This window comes from Vombatus ursinus, unplaced genomic scaffold, assembly GCF_900497805.2.
Source record: "Vombatus ursinus unplaced genomic scaffold, bare-nosed wombat genome assembly UNPS02000580.1, whole genome shotgun sequence".
NCBI classification, from domain to species: Eukaryota; Metazoa; Chordata; class Mammalia; order Diprotodontia; family Vombatidae; genus Vombatus; species Vombatus ursinus.
This window is the reverse complement of record NW_020940358.1, coordinates 28,999,680-29,018,792: the sequence shown is the minus strand read 5'-3', so window position 1 is coordinate 29,018,792 and position 19,113 is coordinate 28,999,680. Positions and strand designations below refer to the sequence as shown.

General features: G+C 46.1%; 1 protein-coding gene across 4 annotated transcripts in view; it reads left to right on the top strand.

The window, feature by feature from the left end:
• CAMK2B (calcium/calmodulin dependent protein kinase II beta) overlaps positions 1 to 19,113 on the top strand; it is a 295,350-nt gene that overhangs the window by 240,077 nt on the left and 36,160 nt on the right. For 3 of the 4 annotated variants that reach the window (XM_027851833.1, XM_027851858.1, XM_027851850.1), the window contains 2 exons: positions 14,929 to 14,969; positions 15,832 to 15,903. In XM_027851833.1, the coding sequence (XP_027707634.1) occupies positions 14,929 to 14,969; positions 15,832 to 15,903 (113 nt within the window). The remainder of the gene's footprint in view (positions 1 to 14,928; positions 14,970 to 15,831; positions 15,904 to 19,113) is intronic. The other variant, XM_027851841.1, reaches the window with a different exon arrangement.

Genomic DNA, 19,113 nt, shown 5'->3' with positions numbered 1-19,113 from the left:
ACCCCTTCCTCACCCACCACCTGCTTAGAAACTCAACCAGCATGCAACTTCATCCATCATATACAACTCATCCAGCCAGTGCCCAGCTCCCTGCTAAGGCTTTGGGGACTGTTCCCCTGACTGCAGCCAGAAAGGCACAGAGCCGGGAGGCCCAGCTGCGTCACCCCCTCACCCACCCACAGAAATAGGAATAAGAAAAAAGCTGTCATCAAGAAAGACCAAGGGTCTACACTCTCAGAAAAGAACTTTGATGTAATGAGACCTGAGAGTCCCCTGGTCCCTCGGGTTAGGGCATAGGGTATCTATTCCAAAGTGTCCACCTTCCCAGGGATTCTACTGCTTTCTGGAACTTGCCTGAAATGGCCCCTGTTCAGGATTGTGTTGATGACACAGCAGCTACAGAGGCAGAGCTGCTGCTGGGCAGATCTGGAATCCTGAATGGGGAACAGGAGCAGAGGCGGCTTGGGAAGGGGAAAGCCAGTTTTAGGCTTTGGGCCCCTCTCAGTCACTGTTTAGCCTCCTACTTGGACTCTGTGTGCCCTGGGGGGAACAGGGAGTACTCATTGCCACTTCTCATCCTAAGGCTCTCAGCTTCCTGTCCCAGCATCCTCACCTCCTGTCCCAACCTGCCCCTGCTGCTGAATCTAGGGCAAGTGGTGGCAAGAAGCACATACAGGAGGGGCCTGGCAGAGAAGGAGGGTTGGGGGTAAGAGGGATAGGATCCAGGTCTCAGAACCCGAATAGGCAGCCTTTGAATGTACCTTCTTTCTCCCATGGGGACCTGTGGCCCTGAGTTCCATTTCTGAGGTTAAAGAAAGTGGCATCCCAGTCACTGCCCATGGAACTCTCTGCTTAGCCCCTCATGGGCTCTGTCCAGGGAAAGCCATGGCTGCATTGGGTTGGGACCGGTAAGTACAGGAGCCTGTAATCTAGTATTGCCTTGTTTTCCACGATGCATGTGTGGCCCCTGCTTTGTCTGCCACTTGCAGGGAGAATTCTATTCTTTATTCTGTGTCTCAGCTATGAATTGATCCTCCGTGAGAATGGTCTTGGCAGGTTTCCTTTTAGATCTCTTCCTCTGAATACCACCCTCCTCCCTGCCTCACCCCCTCTCAGCCCACAACATGTCCAGGTTGGTGAAGAACCTGCCAGTTTTTTGTGTGGTGTGCTCCTTGAGGCCAGAGAAATTGTTTTCCTGGGACCATATGAGTATTGGAAATTCCAACACGGACTGGGAATCCCAAGTCTTAGTTTCTAGTTCCAGCTCACTCTGTCACTGACTTGCTGTGTGACCTTGGTCCAGTCTTCTCATCTCTCTGGGTCTCAGGTTCCACCTCATAAAATGGGGGGTTGGAGTGGATGATGTCCAGGGTCCATTTCCCACCTCACCATTCTGTGCTTTCCTGACTCACTGGCTCATACCTGGGAAGTCCAGCAACAAGATCTGGATGACAGGTCCCAGCTTAGCACAGACTTTCTTCTGTGACCAGGTAGCAGAAGAGCTCTCCTTGAGTGAAGGCCTCCTGTTCAAGGGCAGGAGAAGGCAAGGCGGTGGAGTGGGGTGGAGGGAGAACAATTGAGCTGGAATGCTCCTCTATGGATCATAGGAGTAGAGTTTCCTAGGAGGAGGAAAGCATTTCCACGGGACGTCCCCACACCTCTTCCCTTACAACATGCACAGCCTTCCCCCCAGCCAGATGGGATCAGATTCTGAGATCTCATATGGAGCTTGTGAAAGCCCATCTCAGTGGAAGTATTGTGGTATGATGGAAACAGCCATTGCTCTGGAGTCAAATAGTGCCTCTGATACTTACTCTGTAACCTTGGGTAAATTATTTCACTTCCCAGGACATCAGTTTCCACCTCTGTAAAATGAGGTGGTCATCCTGAATGGCCTCTGAGGTCCCTTCTGGCTCTGCATTTATGATCCCATGATCAGTAGGCTGTAGTAGGAACAAACAAACAAAAAGTCCTCTTTTTTCCCAGCAAAGAATACTAAAATCTTCTCCATGTCCCTAAACTCCAAAGGAGATCTTTGCCCAGAGATGCTTTTCCCTTCCTAGCAGGGAGGATGTAACTACCAATGTTTCTACCAGGGAAGGAACTATTCTCTCTGATAAGGAGCAAAGTCAGTAATATTGCCTAAAGGGAGGCTCCTTTGAGTGGATCACAGGCTGGAGAGCAGTGGTTGAAACGGGTCTCAGCATTAGTTGTCTTTCCAATGAGAGAGCTGTCTACAGAAAGGATTAAGCTAAATGCTGCCCCCCCCCCTTTTAATGGTTACCGGGCTCTCTGAGGTGGAATGAGGGAATCTGGAGCTGAGGGAGGGTGGGGAGGGACAGAACTGGAGTGAGATGGAGCTGATAGCTCCCTGGGGTGGGTGTGATATAAAAGATGTGATGTAAAGGAGTCGGTGCCCCCTTGAAAAGGCTGCCTCTGAGCCTCACTCCATGCCTGGAGCTCCAGCTGGTGACGAATGCTGGTATTGCTTGCAGGTTGAATGTGGTAAACGATGCATGGGTTTGTGTGCATGTCCCAGGGCCCACCAGACCCTGGCAGCGTTTCTGCTTTGTTTGTGTGAGTAATGGCGCTGCATGTGGGAAGGAACTCAGCATGGCAGTCCCAGAGTGGCCTAAGGTCAGAGTTTAGCAAGGAACAAAAGTGGGGCTTCTGGGAACCACAGCTCGGCAGGCTCAAGACAGGCCCTAACATCTGTTGAAATGTGCCTTTGGTTTAGCAAATGAAAAGCAGTATGGTCAGTGCCTGGGTTCCCTACCTGGTTCTGGTCTAATAATGCCTGTTGGATGGAGGGTGGCCTGAGTTTCAAGGATTTCTGTGTCACTAGGGGGAATCCCTCATTCCCCGAGTGTCATCCTCGGGTAAGGTGAGGGTTGGCCATAAGGCACAGTTCTGAGCAATGATTTCAGAACCAACCCCCTTTCTTTTTCCATGAATTCCTAAGAACTTTGGGGGAAATAAAACGTCTGATCTCTTCTCCTTGGAAATAGAAGTCAGTGAGGTGCAGGAGAAAGAACACTGGAAGTGAAATTAGAGGACGTGGGATCTAGCCCTAGCTGTCCCTCCTGCTCCCAGCAAGCCTCTTCACCTCCTCTGTAGAATGAGAGTGTTGGATGAGAACTTTCGAGCTCCCTTCCATTTCTCGATCTATGATCTATGATCCTAACATCAATTAACACCCATTATGAGCTAAGCACTGGGTTACAAAGACAAAAATGAAACAGTGCCTACCCTGAGAGAGCTTGTGATCTAAGATGTTGGCAGGTACTTGAAATGTGAACAATTAATAAGCTCTGCTTGCTCGGAGCCAGAGAACTTCTTTCTCCTTCAAGCTGACTATCTCCTAACTCCAGTTAGGCTAGAAGTATAGCCTGGTTAGTGAGAATTTAGCCGATTGCTTCTTTATGAAGTAAGCATTAGAGGTCCACTGTTGCTAAGGTCAAACCTGATGTCATAATCCTCATGAGCCATTTGAGAAACCAAGAATCATAATGTGATGAGGCACATCTGTAGATATGTAGCAAGGTCTAATTGTGGCAACATAATGTTATAAGGGACTTGAAGAAGATGTTATGAGTTCAGAAGATGCTATTAACTCTGTACTATAGGGATCATGCCCTTGGGCAAGAGGAGGCTGTAATAAGATCTTTTCCATTCTTTCTTCAGGGTCTGAGATGCTATCTCATTGAGGGTTCTCTGTTCAGGTGGGGAGGAAAATTGGACTTCTTTTGCCTCTTAGCTTCAACAGGCTCTGTTAGCTGCCACCTTCTGTGGTTGAATAGCTGTGGCTGTTCTCATAGAAGCCTTTGTTCAAATAAAGCAAAAGACAGTAAACATACAAGACGTGAAGTTGGTCACACATAATATGGTGCCATTGAAAGAGCGCTGGATTTTCAACCGGAGAACCTGGGTTCAAATCCTGGCTTTGCCACTTTTGACCTTGTGTGACCTCAGGCAGGTGACTTCACTTTGGGGACCTTAGTTCTTAAATCTGGAAAATGAGAGAGTTCAATGATGTCCTCAAAGGTTTTACCAGCCTGAAATCTATAATCTTCCTCTGTCCAATTCTCCCCTCAGGGGAGAGCCATGAAGAGCCAAGGAGTTAAGAAAAAATATCTCCTTTGTCCCACTTTCCACTGAGACCCAGTTGATTTCTGGGGTAACTCAGAATAACACATTTAGAATTCTGCAGGGCCGAAGGCAGTTTTAAAAAAATCCACTGTGTAATGGAGGTAGTGATAGAGATCTTGTCTTGTTAAGGAGAATTAAAAATAGTTTAAAATAGGAATTATTTTAGTGGAGTTTCCCTTCCACACAAGTGTTGAGATTAGTTTCATCTTTAACTCTCACAGATGACCTGGGAGGATGCGAATGTGCACAACAAGGCTCTAAGTGTTCAGGTGGCCTTCCTCTCTTCCAGTTCCTGATAAGCTAATAAGGACAAATAAGGGAACCATTTATGAGAATAGGTAATAGGCAGAGAAGTAGCAAGTGAGCATCCGTAGAGACAGGAATGAGGCCAGGCTGCATTGAAGGGATACCAAACGATGCTTTGGAGGGTGTCTCCTGTACTCTTTCGTAATGACCTCCCAGGACAAGAACCTTGGAGGTGTTAAGGACGATTCCTCGAAGGCACGAACTCCTAAAAACAACAGAATGTTAGGAATCATTGGGAATGTACTAAAACAAAAGAAAACCACTCTTAATGATGTAAGAAATGGTGATGCATTCACTCTATTATAATTCCCACCATACGAGCCCCATTGTGGAATAGAAAAGGTATTAGATTTGGAGTTAGAAGAACTGGGTTCAAATCCTACCCCTGCTAATTATAACTTGTGTGACTTTGGCCATGACAGTCACTTCACCTCTCTAGGACCCAGTTTCCTTATCTATAAAATGCAGTGGTTGGATTAGATGGCCCTTCAGGTCCTTTTCAGATTGACGTCTATAACTGTGACTTGTACATTACAGTTTACAAATCAGTTTTCACTCACGTTGTAAAACCTGTGTGATCTTGGGCAAATCACTTAACTTCCCTAAGGCCTCAGTTTCCTTATCTGTAAAATGAGAGAATGGGACTATGTGTCCTCTGAGATCTCTCCCTAATTTAGATCTGTGATCTGATGACTTCATTTGAACCTCACAGCATTGTCTAATGAGGTAGATAGTGCAGGTGTCGCCCCATTTTACTGATCAAGGAATGTATTCATCAGGGTTACCCTGCTAGTAAATAATGTTGTTGTTTAGTTGTTTTCAGTCATGTCTGACTCATCATGACCTCAACTGGGGTTTTCTTGGCAAAGATACTGCAGTGGTTTGCCATTTCCTTATCCAGTTCATTTTACAAATGAGGAAACTGAGGCAAACAGGGTTAAGGGACTTGCCCAGGGTCACACAGCTAGTAAGTGCCTGAGGTCAAATTTGAACTCAAGTCTTCCTGACTCCAAGCCAGGTGCTCTGTGCACCATGGTGCCACTTAGCTGCCCCAGCTAGTAAAAAGCAGGACTTTCCAAGTCCCAAGTTCAATGCTGCTTCTACTCTATCCTTAGGTACTGTATCTTAACATGGGACAACTAGAAACATTTAAAAGTAAAGTAAAGTAAAAGTAAAGAAATAAGAGGAGGTTGCTTTTCTATGAGAACTAACTAAAAATCTCCTATATTAGTCTCTTCATTCTGGAAAGATAAAGGGCTGGGATCAAAACTTGTAAAAATCATAATGGAATCATTGTCGATGGATAAATATCTCCTGCTGTGCTTTTAAAGCTTGGAGGAAGAAAGTTGGCTTGTCAGTCCATGGGCGGTAAGTATTTGGGTGGAATGAAATACATGAGTTGAAAAAGGGTCTAAATTAAATTCATGGATCTGAGAGCCACTGCAGATAATCTAAAAGGAAAACTGAGGGTGTTTAAGGCCCTTCCCTAACCTTTAGATGACCATTCCTTCCCCCCAAGCAAAACAGCTCTAGTTGTCCAGGTCAGATGGATTCTATGTGGGATGAAAATGTGCTTTGACCATATTCAGCTTCTCTTCCTTTTGACTGGAGAAAGAGCACAACCTGTTTGAATTCCACAGCCACCAGCTGCCATTTTTGTGGCCTTGGACAAATCATTCTCCCCCTCTAAGCCAGAGTTTTTAACTACCTAAAGTATCTCTGGCACAGTGCATAGAATGTTGTGCCTGGAGTCAGGAAGACCTGAGTTCAAATTTGGCCTCAGACACTTACTGGCTATGTGACCCTGGGCTGTTTGCCTCAGTTTCCTCATTTGTAAAATGAACTAGAGAAGGAAATGGCAAGCCACTGCAGTATCATTGCCAAGAAAATCCCAAGTGGGGTCCCAAAGAGTTGGACTTGACCAAAATGACTGAACAACAATAAAAACGTCATCTCTCAATTGGGTCACGAAGGTCAAATGAGATAAGAGATTCAATAATAATCATTGCTAACATTCATGTACCACTTTAAGGTTAGCAGTGTACTTTGCAAGTATTATCTCATTTGATCTCAACGATCTGGGAGGCAGGTGCTAGGATCCCGGTGTTATAGTAGTGGCCCAGAGAGCCCAGGGTCATAAAGCTAGGAACTTTAAAGTGGCTGAGCATTCTCTCAATCCAACATTTCCATCCTTACTATGTACTGGGCACTGTTCTCGGCATTGTGGAGACATGAAAAAAGTCCGTATCCTTATAGTTTCTAGTTAAGCAGGGTGATAAGATATGTACACAAGTAACCACAGTACAAGTTATACTATGCTATGAGTGTCAGAGGTCAGACAGTAGCTGGGGTGAGTCAAGGGGGACAAGAATCACTTCTAGCTTGAGAGGAGAGCAGGCCAAGCTTCATGGAGGAACATAGATCTACGGCTGGAAGTGTCTTCAGGTCATCTATTTTAGTCTCCTATTTTACAGATGAAGAAGCTGAGGCCCAGAGAGATGAAGTGACATCTAGGATTGCTTATCCAGTAAGGGGAAGAGTCTATAGTTGGTTCCTGATTTTCTCAGATGAAGTTGGAAAAGAGTTAGGAGGAGGCACTAGAGATGTCACCTGAAGGATATGAAGCATTTCAGCGGGTAGAGATGGGGATGAAGTCCATTCTAGCCGTTGGAGACAGTGTGTGCATGAGAGAAGGCAGGGTGAAATCAGGGAATAACTGCCAGGTCCGATGGAACGTAGAATTCATGGAGCAGAGTAGTGTTAATAAGACAGAAAAGGGAGGTTGGAATCCTGTAGGGAGCCAATTTTATCCTATAGGCATGGGGGACCCTGAAGACATTTAAACAAGGAAATGGTATGATCAATTTATACCTTTGGAACATTCCTTTGGCTGGCGTAGGGTCAGAGTTTTAGAGCTGGGGTAACCTTAAAGACGTGCCCCCCTCATTTTAAAGGTGAGGAAGTATCCTCAGAGAGCTTACGTGACTTGCCTATGGTCACATGGTGTCAGAGGTGAGATTTCAATTCAAGTCTTCCCGACTTCATGTCCGGCAACCTATGCACTGTGCCAACTACCTCTAATAGTGTGAAGGATATTTTGGAGAGAAAAGAAATTTGAGGCAGAGAGACCAGTTTGAAGCCTATTGCAAGAGTTAGCAAGAGGTAATGTGGGCCTGACTTTGGGCCAGTTCTGAAGCCAGCTACCACAAAAGCTCAAAAATACCAGGAAATGGGTACACCTGAGCATGTCTGTCCCTATCTGTCCCCTCTTTCACCAGGAATCACAACCTTGGACAACAGGAGGATAGGAAGAAGTAGATTTTGTCCCAACCATTGCCAGATTTAGAGCTGAAAGGGACCTTAAAGGTCATGTAGTCCAATACTCCCATTTTACAGATGAGGAAACTGAGGCTTGGAGGGGCAATGACTTGCCCAAGGTCACATAAGTAGTAAATGAAAAAAGCATAACTAGAACCCAAGTCCTCTGACCACCAATTCGGCACTCTTCCTACTTCACCACATTAGATTCAAGCCTAGTAAAGAATTGCCCCCTGTCAGATGATTCTGACCGTAATCTTGAAGGGTTTGGACAAATACATGAATTGATAAAGCCAGAAGCAGCTACTAAATAGAAGCTAGGATATACTGAACTTTTAGGATACAACATCAGGAAGGATAGTTCTGCCCTCCCACGGCATGTGTTAGTCTGGGTGGACCACGGGCCAATGCTAGTGTGGTCATTCCTGTGTTCCTCTGGAACTTGTTCCCTCATCACCCTCATTAAAAAAAAGTCCCTAGCATCTGAAGAGGAAAGGAGTATGTATTTGCAAAGAGACAAATTTTGGTTTGATATCAGGGAGAAAAAGAAACAAAACTTCCTAACTAGAGTAATTCTAAAGTGAAATGGGCTGCCTTGGGAAAAGTTGCCCCTCATGAGAGATCTTTAATCAGGGACCAGATGACCACTCCTCTGTGTAATGATGTGGAGAGGACTTCTTTTGAGTACACGTTGGATTAATTGGCTGCTGGGTTCCCTTCTGACTCTAATTCTGAGCCAGAGTAGAGAAGGATCCCAACTTCTCATGCCAAAGCAATGTAATGATTAGAGCATTAGGTTGGAAGGCAGGAAACTCTGAGAGGCAGCATTTTATTGTGAATAGAGCACTAGATTTTGGAGTCAGAAAAACCTGAGTTTGAATTCTGTCTCAGTCACTTTATGACCCAGGCAGGTCACTGAACATCTCACTTTCCCATTCTGTAAAATGGTGATAGTAATTGCCCTTACCTCCTAGGGTTGGGAGGATTAAAAAGAGATAATTGCAAACTTTTGCCATATAAATGTTAGCTGGTATTATTATCAAAAAGAAGTCCCAGCTCTGCTTGTATCTGTGTGAACACTGGCATGACCCTACTTCAGTACTCTTGATTTCTTCATAGGCACAGTGCTTTGCAAATCTTAAAGCACTATATAAATGTGAGCTGTTATTTTTTTTTCTGAAAATAATGACCTCTAAAGTTACTTCCAGCTATACATTCCGATTTCATCCCTTGTGTTAAAATTTAGGCAAAAATTCTCATTGCATATCTACTAGAGATCCCTTCATGAGGTCTGATGCAGAATCTGGGATTGCTAGATAGAAGACTCTTGGTGCGTCAGCCCAGTCAGGTTTAGGGATGCTCATTGGTTGGGACTTGGCACGATGTTGAATGGACAGCTCTCATGTTTTGTTTTGTTTTGTTTTGTTTTTGCTGGTGGGGAGCACCACCACCTTTTATTTAAGATAGTATTCAAGATAAAGATAAATTTGTCTAAATTAATTTTTAAGCAGGTAAAGTCTGAGGTTTTGGGTTTTTTTTTTAATTTTTTTGCTTTTTGGTGAGGCAAAAGGGATTAAGTGACTTACTTGCCCAGGGTCATACAGCTAATAAGTGTCAAGTGTCTGAGGCTGGATTTGAACTCAGGTCCTCCTGAATCCAAGGCTGGAGCTCTCCATCCAGCTGCCTGGGTTCTGAGAGATATCCAAGCAGATTTGCAGAGAGTAGGTCTTCGCAGGACTTGACCTGGCTTCGTGCAGGAGACCAATGGGTATCATTTTCTATAGTGCCCCACCCCCTCATTTCTGGGACAGAGAATGCGGGCGGGAAGCTCTTTGGAGCCTGGATTCGTGTTACATGTCACTACAGCTGAAGAGCTGCTGTGTCTTAGAAACATAGATACAGGAATTCTGCGTTTGTGGGTGCCAAAGAATGGGGAAGGAATGATCTGTATAGATTGAAGTCCACTAGGAAGTCACTGATGTGATAAGCGAGGTTCACGTTTGCATTTGTCTCTTCCTTGAACCTTGGGATCTTGAAAACAAATTTGAAGCCCAGGCCTTAAAAATTATGACCTGTAATTACAATCCTCAAATTGCTCTCTGGGATAGCTGTGAGTAGTGATGCCTCTTGTAACCTATCACGCAGCAGGCTGGCTTGTGTAGAATGCCAGGGCAAGGTATGGGTTCTCTTGGTGTGAAACGTGAGACCTGGTAGCCTCAGATGGGATATACAGGGCCTGGGAGCCGGGCCAAGTTGCTTCATCCAGACTTGGCCTTAAAAATGATGGCCTGTTGAGAAGTGGGCTGCAAATGCTAGCCCCACAATCCACAGTTTTTCTTTTTGACCCATGCAGTAAACTCCTGTGTTCTTCCCCAGATCAGTTCCCCAAAGAAAGTGCTTACCCTGGTATTTAAGATCTTTTGGCCACCCTTAGAAGTTGAGGGAAGGAGTTTGCAATCAGGATAGCAAGGAATGAATGTTTATGCCTTGACATTACTGAGGGGTGGGATTGGAAGTCATTGTCTAGGCAAGTGTATTTCTAACAAGGCACTCAGAAGATGCCACATTGTTATTAATCATAACATACTCTTGCCCCCTTTAAAAGAATTACATTTGCTTCATTTTACCTTCATTGGAGCCAGGTGAATTGTGGTCACTAATGTGTTTCAGATAGGAAAGAGCTGATCCCAAGCTTGGATGAGGCTCCTAGTCTCTTGGGAGAGAAGAGGTCTCATTCTGACACTCCAAAGCATATGGAACTCAAGATTCCTAGGATGCTAGACCTTTAAACCCTACTTCAAGGGCTCAGACTTGCCTGGGCTCTTCCAGCCTCAATGATAGTTGGTGGGGAGTACCGGCTGACTGAGAATCTAATTAGCCCCAGGCTATATAAAGGAAGTCACTTAACCCTGTTTGCCTCAGTTTCCTCATCTGTAAAATGAGCTGGAGAAAGAAGTAGCAAATCACTTCAGTATCTCTGAAAAGAAAACCTCAAAAAGGGGTTGTGAAGGGTTGGACAAGACAGAAACAACTAACCAACAACAAAATATAAAGGAATATGAGTCTTAATAATAAAAGCATCTAGTATTTATATGGCTCTTTTTTGCAAAGGACTTTTACCTGTATGATCTCCTTTGATCCTTCCAATAACACTCTGAGGTAGATGCCTATTTTTATCACCGTTTTGCACAGGAGAAAACTGAACCTGAGAGAGGTGACTTGCCCCAGGATCACACAAAAAGTGTCTGTGGCAGAATTTGAACTCAGGTCTTCCTAACTCTAAGTCTGGTATTCTCTCCACTGAGCCACTTAGCTGTCATTGAGAAAGCTAATGAAAAGTATTCTCAAATAGCACACCCTACCTACAGAGCACAGACTTCTAGGCATGAGCAATTTCTAGGAAATGGATAGTAGCAAACATTTGCTGAGCACCGATTCTGTGGAGAGCATTGTGCTGGGTCCAAGGATATGCAGAAATATAAGAAGGCCCCTAACTTCAACAGACTAAAAATTTAGTTGGGGAGACAGGACATAAGAAAGACAGAATGATGTGTTGGAAAGAGTACTAAAGAGTCAGAAGGTGGGCTTAGATCCTAGCTCTGATATTTACTAGTTATGGGACCATGACTTCACATTTTCTGAACCTCAGTTTCTTCATCTGTAAGTTGGGTTAAACATTTGTACTACCTACCTCACAGGGTTGTTTTGAAAATAGGGCTTCCAAGTGCTGTGTAGTTGAGTTGATAAGCTTGAGCCTGGGTTCTGGTTCTGTCTCTGGCATACTGATTTTGTGACCATGGCAAATCCCTTCACCTTTCTGAGCCTCAGTTGCCACATTAGTAAAATGGGAATGCTAATGATGACTGTACAACCTACCTCACAGGGTTGTTGTGAGGAAGGCACTTTGTCAACCCCTATGATAGAGTCTGAGCTAGCATCCATTTCCCTTTTGCGCTCTATAATCAGAGTAAATGTGGTCACATCTGGAAAGCCCCAGGGAACCAGGCCCATTGCCTCTCACCCAGGTGGGCTCTGGGAAGATGATAGAAGAGTTAGGACTGTGGGGACTCGGCCTAATGCTCTAGGCCCTTAGGACTGTGGGTACCCTGCCAGGAGCCCTTGGAAAGAGGCAAAGCTGAGACGGGGCCCGGATGGTTTCTCCCTCGGGCCTCAGTGGTGGCGGCAGGACTGCCAAAGCTTTGTTTGGGTGGGAGGCAGGGATCACAGCTTCCGCAGCCATCCTGTCCCCGCCACTGCATGGGCCCAACGTAGAAACCATCCTTGCTTTTGTGTTTGAGCATCCCCAAAGCAGGTCGCTGCTTCTCTGACCATCACTGCATCCAGCCAGGTTAGGATGGCTGCTTGGCCACCCTTTTTGACCTGGGGGAGGGGGCAATAGTAAGCATGGGCTGGCAGCGGGTAGGGGGAGAAGGGGGAAAAAGGGCAGAAAAAAAACTTGGCCCTGCTTCTCCTTTGGGTGTTATGAGTCCTGTTCCTGGAAGATATGCTCTCTGTCTGAATCAACACAAACATTTTTCTTCTCTTCTCTTCCCTTCTCTCCCTCCCCCTTCCCCTTCAACTCTCTCCTTCTCTCACCTGCCTGTCTCTTTTGCTTTACTTTTCTGTAAGGTAAGCCAACTTTTTATTGCAGTTCTGTACCTAGACTCTAACCTGCATAGGGGAAAGCCCCTGGTGCTCATGGTGGGTGGGGAGGACCTGGGATATGTAGAAAAGTTGCTTCTGTGTCTGGGGCAAGAGCTCTGAGGCTCTGGCAATATTGCCTCGGCAGGGCCCCGGTCCTGGGGAAACTGTGTGGTTCCTTCAGGAGGGGGAGTCTGTGGTCCTCATATGGTTTAGAGGGCACAGTTTTGGAGGGTTTTCGAGCTTTTCTCGTGTGTCATTCTCCTCCTGCCCAAAGACCTGTTCTTAGACATTCAGCCTCCTTTTCCAGCCTTCCATCCTAACCCGACTACCATTTTTCTGCCACTGCCCCTAGTCAGGGCCTTGTGAACCCCATACCATTGCAAAGTCCCTTCTTTCTTCTTCTCTTTTCCTTATCAGGGGATCCCTCTTGGTATTGTTGAAAATGCTTGATTTGAAGTCAAAGGACCCAGGTTCAAATCCGAGTTCTGCCACCTCTGTGACTTTGAGCAAGTCACTTCATTTCTCTGGGCCTCGGTTTTCTCATCTGTAAAATGAAGAGATTGGACCAGATGGCCTCTAAGGGCCCTTATAGATCTAAATTGATGATCCTCAGCCCCTTCAGCCAGTTCCCACACCAGTTCCAGCTCTCGTAGGGTCTCCATTCTTCCTCTCAAATATTTGAGCTCTTCTCTCTCTCCTCCTACTCCCAGTTCCATCATTCAATCCCTCTTATCTGCATTCTTGGTACCTGGCCTTACCACCCAAGGTACCTCTCCCTCCTGGTCCAAAGCCAACTGGCACTGTGGAAAAGAAACATGAAACCACAAACAAGAAGCTTGTCGGGGATAGGCTAATGTGGTCAGAAAGCTTTAAAGGCAGGGGCTTAATGGAGGGGGGGAAGGGGGAGGGGAGGGAACTTGACCATAGGGAGGATGGGTTGTAGGGGTTAAAAATGTTGCTCTGAAACCAAAAGGAATATAAGTTCTGTCTGGGGCTGGGGTGCCCTCTGGGAGAGAGGCGGGGAGGGGAATGTGAGCCCGTGTTCCTCAGAAGGTCGCCTGATGTTTGGAACACAGAACTTCTAGGTGCTTTTCTGTTTTCTCTGTTCCTGAGCCTTCCATTAAATGCCTCCATGCCGCATTAAGATGAAAGGAAATCCCTAAACCATACCTAGTCAGGCAGACATCAGAGATGCTCAGTTTTCCTTTTCAAAAAGATAATGTGGGGAGAGAGTACGCTCTTTTTATTCCCACTCTTAAATGTACCGATTTGCCAGGTCCCTGTTCATCTTACTGACTTCAGAGGCCATCCCTCCTTTGTGGGCTCAGGCTGCTGTGGAAGGTTCTTTAGAGGGTAAGGGAACCTATCCTTGGCCTGGAGGAAGAAATTCTCAGCTGTCTAAATGTGGCCCCAGGGCTAGGGAAGAGAAGCTACCACTGGCAGTGTCCAGAGCTGGAGAAGTAAACCTGGACTGGCTACCTGCAGGGTTTGTTACAGAGCACTCAGTCACAGTCCCCTGAGGGACCTGAGATAGTGGGGGGCAAGAGGACAGCTCAGAGCAGGGTTTGCAGCCCTTGGCCCAGGGTTGCCCTGACGGGGCTCAGCCCAGTTTTCTTTGGCACATGGGCCAGCTGCCACTGCCACACACTTCTTACTGCTGGGGAAAGTGGCTGGCTGGTCTTGAGAATCTGTGGCCAGCCTGAGTATATGGCATACTTGTGGCTAGAGCCGTTCAACACCCTCCTGAATCTGGAGTTAGGTACCCTTTGGGAGACCCTTTCCAAAAGTTGTCAGCCCCTGCTTTCAAGTATGGCCTGTGTCCTAGGCAAAGACTGCAGGGTAGAATGAGGCAAGATGGGGCAGGTGAGATCGACCCCTAAAACATTCTTTCTCTCTGGCCAACCCTACCTTCCATTAGGACAGGCTGCACTCCAAACAGTATCAGAGAATAGTTTTCTAATGGGTTGGCCCTTTGGAAACCGGTAATATAGTGAGAAACCCCTAAACATTCTTCATGGGTTTCAGGGAGGGAAAAAGGATTTTGAGGAACTGTGCAAGAAAGTTGGGAGAAAACATCAAGCCAGGGAAATCAGAGATGTTCAGAGCCACCACTGTGGAGCCTGTCATATGAACTCTCCACATTTGGGCTGGGGACCTTGGTGGTTGAGAAAGTCCAGGTCCCTGGCAAATTCTAGAATTCTGGGGACTGAACCACTTGATAGAAAAGACCATTGTTTTCCTGGGAACCCTTCTCTCACTCACTTCAGGGGGCCCAGCTTCTCCCCCTGTAGAGGGACATCTCCAGAATTCACAAAGGCGTCCGGACCCTTTACTCTCCTCCTGTGGAGGTTAGGTTGGATCAGGCAGGAACTGGTGGTGGGACCTGTGTACCTTGTTAATGGGGGCCCTCCGACAGAATGGGGTCTATTGGCCAGCACCAGTCCTGCTGCAGGAAGCTGCCTCAGGGTGTGGTCTCTGGCTCTAACACCTGCTCTTTCCCTCCCAATGCAGCAGCTAAGAGCTTACTGAATAAGAAGGCGGATGGAGTCAAGGTGAGGTATTCCCTGGTTGGCTTTTCTGGGCCCCACCAGTTCTGGGATGGCAGGGTGGCTTTCCCTGGCAGCTTTTGCTCTCAGCTCTTATGCCCATGTTGCAGTCAAAGAATATTAGATTAAGAGTTTGAATACTGAATCACCTGCATGACCTTGAGTGAGTCACAACTTCTCTGGGCTTCAGTTTCCTCATCTATACACAATGAAAGGGGTCCGTCTAGATCAGGGCTTGTTAAACTTTTTCTACTCGGGGCCCCTTTTCATGTTTTGGCAGTATAAGTTGGTGTTGCACGGCCTGAGGGCATGCACAGTGCAAAGTGCACATGCTGTGTGTTCATAATCAAGGCTGCAGTGAAGTTGCCTGATGCAATACAGACAAGCACTGCCAGAAACACCTCAGATTCATTACACATTTGATTTTGAATTAATTTTTTGTCATTGCACGTTCAGAAACATTTTACTCTTGCCAAATTTTTCATGACCCCATATGGGGTTGCGACACATAGTTTAAGAAGCATTGATCTAGATGACCTCTGTGGTCCCTTTCAGCTCCACATCCACGATCCTTTGGCCCAGTGGCAACCCTGTTTTGAAGCTGTAGCCTTGATTACCCCCACCTGGTAGTTCTCACCTCTTCCACCCTTTCCAGGTACCCACAGGAGCACTGCCTCTCCCTGTCCACTTCCTACTATAGATGGCCCACCCAGTGTCCATGTTCTCCCAGAACTGACTTAAAAGGGGAGTCTAGGTAGGGGAGCCCTCTCATCTTTGCTATAGATCCAAGTATGCTCATGGCGTTTTCCTGCTCTCTGTCTCTGTCTTTGTTTGCTGTCTCTGTCTCTGTCTCTTTCCTCTTTCGCAGCCCCAGACGAACAGCACCAAAAACAGCGCGGGTGTCACCAGCCCCAAGGGGACGCTCCCTCCTGCTGCCCTGGTACTGAGCTCTTTTTGTTCCCATTTCTCCATTCTCCTTGGGCTGAGTGGATGTGTGCTGGTCACTTCCCCTCAAGAGGCCCCAGCTTGGGGTTAGGTCCAATTGAGGCTCTTCCAGGGCCTTCCCATGAACAGAGGCACCCAAACAGTAGCTCAGCCACCAAGGTGGTCTTCACCAACAGCCGTGAGGAAGGGCATATGGGTATGGAAGGGAGGGAAGGGCTCTTCTGGAAAGCAGATTTTGAGGGGTCATTGGGAAAGGAGGGACTGAGGCATGGTTCCCTGAAGTTAAGGCCTCTCGCGTAGTCAAAAGAACCCTGACATCTCAGCCAGATTACAGGTTCTAGAACAACTCTTGTCACCTTGGGAGCATACATACCTCTCTAGGTCTCACTTTTCTCATCCGTAAAATGAGAGGTTTGGAGCAGATGATTTCTCAGGGTTCAGAATTGGGGACAAAGCCACAAGTAGTCCCTCATCCCCTTACAATATGACTTTATTCATTGTTTTTCTGGTGATGAAACAAGGACAGAACAATACCTCCTCTGTTAAATAGATCCTGGGGAGAAAATCTTGAAACAAAGATAGATGGGGCTAGAGGAAATCCTGGTATTCTCAACACTGGGTTGAAGAAGAGAAAGGTTAAAACTGTCACTCCTGGTAAGAAAGTCAGAGGGGAGAGTCTCAAAGTTTTTGTTTCCGGTCTTGAGTATGGAATATGGGTTGGGTTTGAGAAGCAATGTGAAAGGACCTGGGTTCAAATACTGCCTTCCTTACATGTGTGACCTTGGACAAATCCCTTCCACTCTCTAAGCCTTCATTTCCTCACTTGGAAAATGAGGGGGCTGGACCTCTATGGCCTCTGAGGCCCCTTCCCGCTCTTGATCAATGACCATATGAGAGGGAAGGGCAGAAGCTCTGAGAGCCAGCTTGACTCTAAATTGATGGATGATCCTGGAAGGGGGCTTGAACTTGTTCTGTTTGTCCCCAGAGGACAAAACCAGAAGGGATAGGCTTGAAATAGAAAAGAAACAAATTTAGGCTTGATATTAGGAAGAACCTCCTATCAGATAGGGCTCTCCAGAAGTGACATAGGCTTCCTCAGGAGGTGGTGAGCTCCCCATCAATGGAAATCTTCAAGCAAGGGATGGGGCATATTGTTGTGGGGATGCTTTCTTTGGTATGACCGCTGAGGTCCCTTCAGATGCTAAAATTTAGAGATCCACTGGGTAGGGCAGAATTTCTAAGATCCACACATCTTAGTCACCTGGGTCCCACTGTGGGAACCTCTCTAGGAAAGCTGAATAAATCTTTAGGGCCCCATGAGGAAAGTAGATGTCAAAGTCCACCTCCCCCAGAGGAGAGGGAGCCCATCCTTCTGGCCCCTCTAATTTCAGGGTCACAGGGAGTACAAAATATATTCTAATGACTCCTTTATTATTTCTCCCTCTAGGAATGAAATGGTTGACAATACAGGGCAAGGTTGGAATGAATGGTGTTAATTAAGAGATCTCCCATATTATCCAGAAAGCAAGAGGGGATTCACCCAGCTTGTCTAGGTTCATTTATCATCTTTGCCTCTCCTTCCTGTTAGATTTTAATTTCCCTATTGGGAAAGTTGCACTGATGGTCTAGATCTACCAAGTACCATGGGAGCAGTATCTTTCAGTGGGTTTTATTTTCCCACAATGACAAGGAGAAGATATTTTTTAATAGGGATGCCCCTTAGCCAGATAGTACCAATGAATCAAAGCCCTGGTCTGGGTCCAGGAACAATTTCTGGTGGGTGAGCAGCCCAGGAGGCCTGTTGGTCATATGCCCATGTCATGCAGGCTGGGGGACCTTCTGTAGAGAAAATGTCGTTGATCTGGGCAGTCTCCTCCATTTATCTGAAAGATTATCTTCTTAACTTAGGGACTGGAAACTGTAGCAGCATGAGATGTTTGGAAATGGTTAACTATAGAACCTAGCAAGGCTGAGAATGTAGCCATCAATAGGGAGAACATCTCTCTGGGTACTGCTTCCCATGTGTTCCCGTCTCCCCAGACAAAAAAAAAAGTTAAAAAAAATCTACTTGGAAATAGGTCCTTGGTGACTCTGGGCAATTCACTTAACCCCAATTGCCTCACCAGAAAAATAAAAAAGAAATAGGCTTGGCGCTGGCAAACAATGACACTCTGCACCCACTTACCCCTCCTGCCTCTCATTGCGACTGAGCCTATTTCTCCACTTGACTTCAGAGTCTTCCCATCATACCGATGGTGGGAGGCAGGTACCTGGCTTAAACACCAAATGTTCTCTCAAAACTTCGTAGAAGGAAGGGGAGTCAGCTTTGTCACGGCTGTTTTTGGAAGACTGAAGCTTTGAGTATGGACCACATCCTGCCCTGGGGACCCGAAAGGCTTTTGAGCCCTAGATTGGGGGTGTGTGTTTCGAGGGATGTGCTCCTTCTGATAAGAGGTGATGGATCAGGGTACAGAATGAAACAAATACCTTTTGAGACATGACCAATGCAGAAATTTTGCTTGACTATGCATTTTTGTTACAAAGTTTTTTTTCTTTTTCAATTGGGGTTGGGAAAGAGAGAAAATAGATTTTTGTTTATTGAAAAAAAAATTAAAAAAAATTAAGGGGCCATGCCTCAGATTATAAGAACACTGAATTAGAGTCTCCTAGAGCCAGGTCCTAGACCCAGAATCAGCTGACTCTTTTCTAGCTTTTGGGCCCAGAGCTGAATGAGGGAAAGGGCAGGATTTGGATGAGGATGTCACATGATGCCACTTTTTTTTCTTTGACCTCATGGGTTTAGACATTTTATTTTTATTTTTTTTTAATTATTTTTTTTGGCTAGGCAATAGGGTTAAGTGACGTGCCCAGGGTCACACAGCTAGTAAGTGTTATGTGTCTGAGGTCAGATTTGAACTCAGGTCCTCTTGAGTCCAGGGCCAGTGCTCTATCCAGTTTAGACATTTTATAACAGACTCTAGATTTTTTTTTCCTTTTCCCACTGGGGATTCGAACTGGGATTTGAGGAAAGAGAGTCTTGGGACAGGAGCATGAGTGGTGGGGTCCTGGCAAAGGCCTATCCTAGATCCACTGGGAAGCAAGAACCAGCTGCTTTCAATACCTTTGAAATTTTTTTTAAATTTTGATTTCATTTTTCAGTTAACAAGCATTTGTTTTCTCTCTCTTCTACCCCTCCCATTTAAAG